Source organism: Amphibalanus amphitrite, unplaced genomic scaffold, assembly GCF_019059575.1.
Source record: "Amphibalanus amphitrite isolate SeventyFive unplaced genomic scaffold, NRLGWU_Aamphi_draft 000014F_arrow, whole genome shotgun sequence".
Classification (NCBI taxonomy): Eukaryota; Metazoa; Arthropoda; class Thecostraca; order Balanomorpha; family Balanidae; genus Amphibalanus; species Amphibalanus amphitrite.
Window position 1 is genome coordinate 1755392 of NW_024881510.1, and position 9207 is coordinate 1764598.

The 9207-nt window shown below is 54.2% G+C and overlaps 1 protein-coding gene across 1 annotated transcript; it reads left to right on the forward strand.

Annotated features, from left to right (window-relative positions):
* The first annotated feature begins 544 nt into the window (after positions 1-544).
* Positions 545-3447, forward strand: LOC122384889. The gene is made up of 2 exons (XM_043372698.1): positions 545-1648; positions 2384-3447. Exons 1-2 carry the CDS (start codon positions 626-628, stop codon positions 3128-3130), a joined length of 1770 nt encoding a protein of 589 aa, XP_043228633.1. The 5' UTR covers positions 545-625; the 3' UTR covers positions 3131-3447.
* Positions 3448-9207: the final 5760 nt, after the last annotated feature.

Below are 9207 nucleotides of genomic sequence, written 5' to 3' on the forward strand. Positions count from 1 at the left end.
CTTCGAGACGGACAAGGAGGCACACAAGCCTCTTGGCGAGGAGGCAACAGCTGAGCGTAAAGTGCTGGGAATCTGCTGGATCCCAGGGGACGATCAGCTGGTGTTCAAAACTGCCTTTCTGACGCAGCTCGGTCGAGAAGCACCGGAAACGAAGCGTAACATTCTAAGCGTCTCAGCGCGCTTTTACGACCCGCTTGGCCTTCTTGTTCCCTTTCTGGTTCGAGCGAAGCTGCTGCTGAAGAGATTATGGATCGCTGGCCATTCCTGGGATCAGACGGTAGCCAGTGACGTGCGCAAGGACTGGAGAAAGTGGCTTCTGGAGCTGGAGCAGATCGACGGTTTCAGCATCCCACGTCCCTACGCGACCGGCGGGGACTGCGGCTATCAGCTACACATGTTCTGCGACGCGAGTATGGAGGCCATGGCAGCAGCTGTGTACGTCAAACCGGAAGACAACTCACGCGCGCCCACTCTGGTGATGGCTAAGGCCCGTCTCACCCCACGCCAAGCCATGTCAGTGCCTCGTCTCGAGCTGACAGCGGCCGTGATCGGTGCCCGGTTAGTCACCTACGTGCAAAGTCAACTAGACATCACCACCGAAATCAGCGGCTGCTGGACTGACTCGATGGTAGCGCTTCACTGGATTAGAAGCAATTCCCAGCGGTGGGGAGTATACGTGCGAAACAGAATCAACGAGATCCAGAGCCTCTGCCCGCCGACCTTGTGGAAGCATGTCCCGGGCAATCAGAATCCTGCTGATCTGCCATCCAAAGGAGTACCGGCGGCGCAGCTGAGGAGCAGCCTCTGGCTGCATGGCCCAGAGTGGCTGGAAGGCGACAATTCAGTCTGGCCTCCGCAGACTCCGACAAGCAACGAGCCAGCCGAATGTACAGTGGAAGCAAAGAAGATGGCGCTCACAACGGTAGGAACTCGCGCCAGATCCACTGGGATCGGACAAGTGATGGACATCAACCGCTACAGCAGCTGGAGGAAGCTGATAAGGATCACCGCCTGGGTGCTAAGATGGGCTCGAGGCCGCAGCTTGGCGACAAGCCTCAGCGGTCCTTTGTCGACAAGTGAAATCAGCACCGCTGAGCGTCTGTGGGTCATGGACGCCCAACGAACCGAGTACGGCCAAGACCTGGATGCCCTCCAAGCGGGTCTTGACCTGCCGCGTCAGTCGAGCTTGAAGGCTCTCAACCCCGTGCTAGAAGAGGGCATACTGAGAAAGGATGGACGACTTCAGTATTCCAGTCTCTCAGAAGAGGAGATACGACCGGTGATTCTCCCGCCTGGTCACCGGCTGGTTTATCTCCTGGCTATGAAGATCCACGAAGAACTCTGTCACGCTGGAGTTCAGCAAGTTGTGGATGCCATCAGAGATCGCTATTGGATCACCCGGGGGCGGCAAACCGTGCGCGCCTCCCTGAACCAGTGCCGCAAATGCCACTTGTTCCGAGCCCAACCGTTCGCCATGAGACCGGCTCCTCTGCCTCGGAGCCGGGTGACAGCCGCTCGACCCTTCAGCTGCACTGGCATCGACTACGCTGGGCCGCTATATGTGAAGCGGCCGTTTGGATCCGAGCCCGAGAAGGTCTACATAGCGGTTTTCACCTGTGCCGTCACGCGCGCCCTGCATCTGGAGCTGGTGGGTTCCCTGCGGACGGAAGACTTCCTCCGCGCCTACCGTCGTTTTGCCGCTCGCAGACTCAGTCCGACCAGCATTATCAGCGACAACGCCACCTACTTCCAGGCCGCCTCTGCCGTCCTGGCCACGGAGGGAGTTTCTTGGAGCTTCATCGTGGAGCGGGCTCCATGGTGGGGCGGCTTCTGGGAGTCGATGGTGAAACTTACGAAGCACGCGCTGCGCCGCACACTTGGTGCAGCACTTCTCTCATGGGAGGAGCTAGAGACAGTGCTCTGTTCCGTGGAGGGGGCCATCAATGAACGTCCTCTCACTCAAGTCAGTGATGACCCGGATGACCTGCGACCGCTGAGACCGTCAGACTTCCTTCACTGCTCTCTGGAATCTGGTCCGAGTCCCGTCCGGGAGAGCGAAGCCCAGCGCCTGACACGCCGCCGCCGTTACCAGAGCCGAGTCATGGAATCCCTGTGGAATCGCTGGCAGCGTGAATATCTGAGGCACCTCAGAGATCAGCACCGACCTGAAGTGGAGCTAGCACCCACATCAGGCGATCTCGTGCTGATCGAAGGCGAGACCTCTCCCAATCGCCTGACCTGGACAACTGGCGTGATCTGTGCCGTGCATCCTGGACGGGATGGACGATCCCGTGCTGCCTCGGTGCGCACTGGGCGTGGTATCGTAAGGCGGCCCATACAGAAGCTGTATCTTGCCGTCACGCGCGCCCTGCATCTGGAGCTGGTGGGTTCCCTGCGGACGGAAGACTTCCTCCGCGCCTACCGTCGTTTTGCCGCTCGCAGACTCAGTCCGACCAGCATTATCAGCGACAACGCCACCTACTTCCAGGCCGCCTCTGCCGTCCTGGCCACGGAGGGAGTTTCTTGGAGCTTCATCGTGGAGCGGGCTCCATGGTGGGGCGGCTTCTGGGAGTCGATGGTGAAACTTACGAAGCACGCGCTGCGCCGCACACTTGGTGCAGCACTTCTCTCATGGGAGGAGCTAGAGACAGTGCTCTGTTCCGTGGAGGGGGCCATCAATGAACGTCCTCTCACTCAAGTCAGTGATGACCCGGATGACCTGCGACCGCTGAGACCGTCAGACTTCCTTCACTGCTCTCTGGAATCTGGTCCGAGTCCCGTCCGGGAGAGCGAAGCCCAGCGCCTGACACGCCGCCGCCGTTACCAGAGCCGAGTCATGGAATCCCTGTGGAATCGCTGGCAGCGTGAATATCTGAGGCACCTCAGAGATCAGCACCGACCTGAAGTGGAGCTAGCACCCACATCAGGCGATCTCGTGCTGATCGAAGGCGAGACCTCTCCCAATCGCCTGACCTGGACAACTGGCGTGATCTGTGCCGTGCATCCTGGACGGGATGGACGATCCCGTGCTGCCTCGGTGCGCACTGGGCGTGGTATCGTAAGGCGGCCCATACAGAAGCTGTATCTCTTGGAGGCCGCATCAGCCAGCCAGACGTCTCCAGAGGTCTGAGTGAGCGCAAATGGTGAAAGTCAATCCACCAGGAAGGGGCATGGGTGCTCGTGCTCCTATGCTCTCGTCATTGTGTACTATTATGATTTATGTGTTACTATTGTCTTGACTTCCACCCCGGGGAGTATGTTGTGTATTTGCGGTGTTCTGCTAGCAATTATAAAATGACCTCAACATGGAGGTGCCGAGCAGTGCAATGTCTCCCGCAAATATTGTGATTGTTTTTGGATAAAATCTGGGTTCGAGGGGGGACTTGGGAGTGACATGAAAAATGGAATACAGGAAGTGATATATTGTGATTTTGAATATTGAATAGACTGAAGAAAGGAATAATATCTGGAACAGTACCCTATTCTGAGATGCGACTAAAACATCGTACCCCATTCTGAGATCCGTCTTAAACATCATACACTGCTCTGAGATCCGTCAACAGTATCGTGCCCGGCTATGAGATCAGTCTAAAATATCGTACCCTGCTCTGAGATTCGTCTAAAACATCGTATCCTATTCTGAGATCCGTCCATCGTATACTGCTCTGAGGTCCGTCTAAAACATCTTATACTGTTCTAAGGCCCATATACTCTTTACAGTCTACACATAACGTCATCGCACCTTGCTATAATATCTGTCTACCACTACAGACCCACGTGGTCCTTCTTCGTGTGACCGTAAAGCGACCTGTGCCATGCCACCACCTGGGCCAGCGCCTGCAGCTGGTCCTCATCTTTCATTCTGTCCATCATCTCCTGTGCCAGCTTCACTCCGCGATCCGCTCCATCATTCACAACTGCCAGGCTGTTGACGTATTTGTGAACTGCGTTGTAACCTGAGATACTTTTGCATTTTTTTGACAGGCTTTTGCAACCATTCGAGAGCGCACTAATCCAGAATCTGGATGAGTGCGCCCTCGAATGGTTGCAAGAGCCTGTCAAAAATGGAAAAGTATCTTACCCTGTAGGTTACAACGCAGCACAAATACGTCAACAGCCTGGCAGTTGTGAATGATGGAGCGGATCGCGGAGTGAAGCTGGCACAGGAGATGATGGACAGAACGAAAGATGAGGACCAGCTGCAGGCGCTGGCCCAGGTGGTGGCATGGCACAGGTCGCTTTACGGTCACACGAAGAAGGACGTTACATGGGTCTGTAGTGGTAGACAGATATTTAACAGGGTGCGATGACGTTACGTGTAGACCGTTGAGTGTAAATGGACATCAGAGCAGTGTACGATGTTTAAGACGGATCTCAGAATGGGGTTCGATGTTTTAGAAGCAGCTCAGAATAGGGTACGATGTTTCAGACGGTTTTCAGAGCAAGGCATTATGTTTGTTTAGACGGATCTCGGAGCAGGGTACGGTGATGTTACGCGTGGACGGTCTCAGGACAGGGTACGGTGAACTTAATACCCATAGCTGCAATGTAAATTTGATTCTGTTCAATCTGCGTTTATGTGGTGTGCCATTGCCGCAGACGGTTCGATCTGAAGCGAGACATTTGAAGCACTAACCTGAGACCTTTATTTGATCGCTTACTCCCAAACGAAATCAGCGGCACATGAAATCACCCACACCAAGATTAAAACTGGCATTGCCTTCTATCCGGTAGGCACGCACGCAGTCGCGCGCGCACACACACAAACACACACATACACACACGCACAGAGGCATACGGGCACGCACACACACAGTTTCACACGTATGTATGCGTACATAAACCCGGATTTTCATCATTGTGCAATGTGCGTGGGATCTGAGCATCACTGAGCATCGAAGAAGGTAATATTGCTACGCTGCTTACACATATTTCCCATTTTGCATTCGGAGACTACAACGCTGCACTATCATATAACACCAAAATGCAAATAAAACTTCAGAGCACTAGCGGCAACCTTGTTCACCGGTAGTTTACTCTATAAATTGGTGTGTGAGGTTCAAATGAACCAAGGAACGGGATCCCGATGTATCCTAAGTGAATTGGAAAACTTTGTGAATTTTGGGACACCCTTGAGTGTGCACCATTACGAGACGCAGCAAATGGTATCCGATTTTAAGGTCTCAAGTCAACCGATGACATTTAGGTTAGGTATAGGTCGTGTCCCAAAGCACGGGTTCGTTTTTTATAACTTCGCAAAAAAATGGTCGCAGAGTCGCGATTTTGACACCATCGTGATCGTATTCGTCATGCTCAGGCAGGCGCGCACACAGGATTTTTGAATGGGGGGGGGGGGGGCACGACCTTCGAACTGGGCCCCCCATGCCGAAGGGCCCCCCCCCGAAAAAAATACGGGCCACGGGGTTATATTTCGGTTGGTTTGAAGCTTGAGCAATTGGTTTGTCAATGCATGGTAAAACAATTATTTCGGTACCAGCTTAATTTTCAAAACATATATATTTTTACGCTAGCATGTTTTTTTTTTCTCAAATGCGACTCAGAGCCGGTACATATATCTAATCAACTAATTTATTACGTAAAACATTTCATTAATAAACATTTTTGCAAGTCCCTCAGAAATCAGCCCCGGGCAGCGACTGACTGCCGGCCGGCCGACCGGCCCCGGGTGGCTAGAAGCAGGGGCCGGTCACTGTTTGGCCCGGATGTTAGGAGCGGGAGAAGCACTCCCTTTTCACGTATATTCGCATATCTTTTAGGCACATCGACATGAAATGTCATTATATCTGATCTGATACGATGCGGGATTACAGACTAGAGATCCAGCTTATAACATATATTTAATGTTTAACCGATGAATCAAATCAACAGGACTATGTACGATGCATGTCGGACACGTACCCAGAATTTCGCCCAAGAGGGGGTCACCTGCTGGTGCCCTGACCCCGGGCCCGCGAGTCACCCGGGGGCCCGGGGTCAGCGCAGGCAAGGATGTATCCAGGACCTTTCGATGGGAGGAGGGAAGCACGGTGGGTCCAGTCTCACTGGCAGACGGGTCTCTTTAAAACGGTCTTTGCATGAGAAAATGTGGAAAATTGGCACGTAAAAGGATCATTTATGCCCGAGGAGTGTGCCTGATGTACACTAATGCCTAATGTACATGGTATTTCACGAGCGAGCGAGCTCCTCAGAGTCACCGGTGTGTGGCGCGCTCAGAGGTGCCAGTGAAAGGCCGTCAGATGCGCTGGTGTTGGGTCCTCACAGGCGCCGTTGCGGGGTCTTAGGGTTTAGAGACACTGGTGGGGCCATCATTGGCATGTGTGTGGCCCTGCAAAATGGCCTGCAAGTGGAAAGTGGCCCTTCATAGGCTGGCAAGGACACTCAGAGGCTGGTAAGAGGCCCTCAGAGTCACTGGTACGTGGCCCTCAGAGGCGTCGGTGTGGGGACTCTCAGAGCCGCCGATGTAGGCCCTTAAGATGCTCTGGTGGGGGTCCCTTGGAGGTGGCGCGAGGGCCTCGCAGTTGCCGTTGTGGGTGCCTTTAGAAACACTGGTGTGGGCCGTTTGTTTATCACAGACGGATGTGGAGCCATAGCAGCCCATCCCTCGTTGGCCGTTGCCCGTTACTAGGGCCCTGAGCGGCCGGCGAGGTCTCTCAGAAACCGGCATTGGGCCTTTATGAAGATAATTGTGGCTATATAGGAGCCAATAACGCCCCCCCCCCCCCCCCCTCCACAAGCCCTGTGGTGTCCTTCCGAGTTGAAGTGCGGCCAGCGCGAACCCTCTGCTACCAACTGGCGCCGCAGGGCCCCTCGGTTTCGAAGGAACCCTAAACCCGAGAACGGGCACGTACCCCTCGCTCCCTTGCTATGTCACTGAATCCAAGTGATCAGGGACCCTTTAGGTAATCAGGGGCGTTTCAGATGACCAGGGGTTTTCAATTGATCAGGGGCCCACCAGGTGACCATGGGCCCCTCTGGTAACCAGGCGCCCCTCAAGTAACCAGAGACCCCATCAATAACCAGGGCCCCTCAGTAAACGGGGGCCACTCAGGTAACTGTAGGAGTCCCGCAGATAACCAGGGGCGGCAAGGTTTCTCAGGTCCGCTTTTGACAAGGCTCTTATTGACTCAGGTGCGAGCCCTTTGCCATCAGCAGAGGGCCCTTTCAAGCCTTTTGAGGGCCGTTTAACGTCTCTCGAGTTCCCATTGAGGCCTTCTAAGGACTCTTTGAGCAGTCGAGGGGCCTTTGAGGCCTTTTGAGGGCCTCTTGACGTCAGCTGAGGACCGTTGGACGCCAGCTGAGGACCGTTTTTGGGCCTTCTGATGGCCATTAGACGCCAATGGATGACCCTCTGACACCAACTGGGGCCCCCTGACACCAGCTAAGGGCACTTTAAGTTTGACGCTAGCTCAGGGCCCTCTGACATCAGCTGGGGGGCCCTCTGCCGCCAGCTCAAGGCCCTTTGACGCTCTTTAAGGCCTTCTGAGGGCCTCTTGAGGTCTTCTAAGGGCCCTTGAGGCTTTCTAAGGGCCCCTTGAGGCTTTTTGAGGGCCGCTTGACGCCAGCTGAGGACCGTTGGACTCCAGCTGAGGACCGTTTGGGGCCTTCTGATGGCCATTTGGCGCCAGCTGAGGGCCATCTGGCACCAGCTAGGGGCCCTCTGACACCAGCTAAGGACCCTTTAGGGCCTTTGGAGAGCCGTTTGACGCAAGGGCATGGCCCTCTGACGCCAGCTCAGGGACCTTTCACACCCTTTAAGGCCTTCTGACGTCCGTTTGACGTTAGTTGAGGGCCCTTTGAGGCCATCTGAGGGCCCTTTTAGGCCATCCATCTGAGAGCCATTTGAGGACATCTGAGGGCCCCTTAAGGCCATCTGGGGCCCTTCGAGGCCATCTGAGGGCCCTTTGACACCATCTAAGGGCCCTTTGACACCAGATGAGGGAGGGTCCTATGACGCTAACTGAGGGCCCTTTGAGGTCATCTGAGGGCCCTTCGAGGCCATCTGAGGGCCTTTTGAGACCATCTGAGGGCCCTTTGTACACGGTCTTCGGTGGTCTAAGGATTAGTTAGAGGCCCATTTGAGGCGGCCTTCGGCCGCCTCAAATGGGCCCCTGTTCCTTCGAGCTGGGCCCCCCAACTCGAATGGGGGGGGGGGGGGGCACGGGCCCGTGTGCCCCCCCCCCCTTGTGTGCGCCCTTGTGCTCAGGTGTGCCGTATGGTAGGTAGTTGGTACCTATGCTTTTTATTTGGTTGAACTCGGGTCAAGGTCAGGTCAAAGCCACTCCGGTAATAAAGTTGGTCGAAGGAAGACATGATCATCCGATTCGGCAGGCTTTCCTCGAGTCAATTGATTCCATTCCCTACTCGCTAGCCGAATTTGATCGGGATTTATGGAAAAAGCTCCTTAGTGATGTCATAAATGACGTCATACAGGGTCAACGATGCAAAAGCGCAACATCGGACCTTGCAAAGAGGTCCGATGGCAAGCGCATTTCCATGTGCTTGAGATAGTCATATCATTCCCGGCGCCAAAATGGGTTTCAATATTTCCCCCATTGACTTATGTATAATAGTGAGGTCACGTGAACGACCTACCCTCGGTTGACCCTTTGGCATAATCCGAGATATACAAGTTGTGAGACCTCTGAAGGATACTAACTAGGTCCGGTCCTGCCTGTTAGTTTGAGGATCTCCATATGAAAGCTCATCTGCTACCGAGGGCGTTGCGAAGTTGCTATATTTTAGGACCGTTCAGAGGCCGGACGTTCACTTAGGACGTCTATTTCAGTGACCTGACCTAACCTGAAAACGCAGTTGGTGTCGCAAGATCAGGCTCGAGTCTAAACTCAGGCATGCCAAGCTTAAGCTCGTTATCGCTGATGTGTTTCGAGCTATCGTGAAAAACCATATGCCCCCCCCCCCCCCTCTTCGCCGGTAGGGGTGAAGTTTCAATCGAGGCGTTCCCAATTTGGTTCGAACCTGGATTGAGGCCTAGCGCATCGAATTTTCGAACGTTTCACGCTGCCCAGGTCAAACGAGGCCACGTACTAACTAACGGTTTGCGATGACAATTGTTAGGTAGGTACGGTCTATGGGCTACCGAATTGATCGCAACTGCTTTTGATGGCAATTATTCTTATGCGTATATTTAGGAACACATGAAGTTTTTTTTTTTGCTTCTAACTAAAC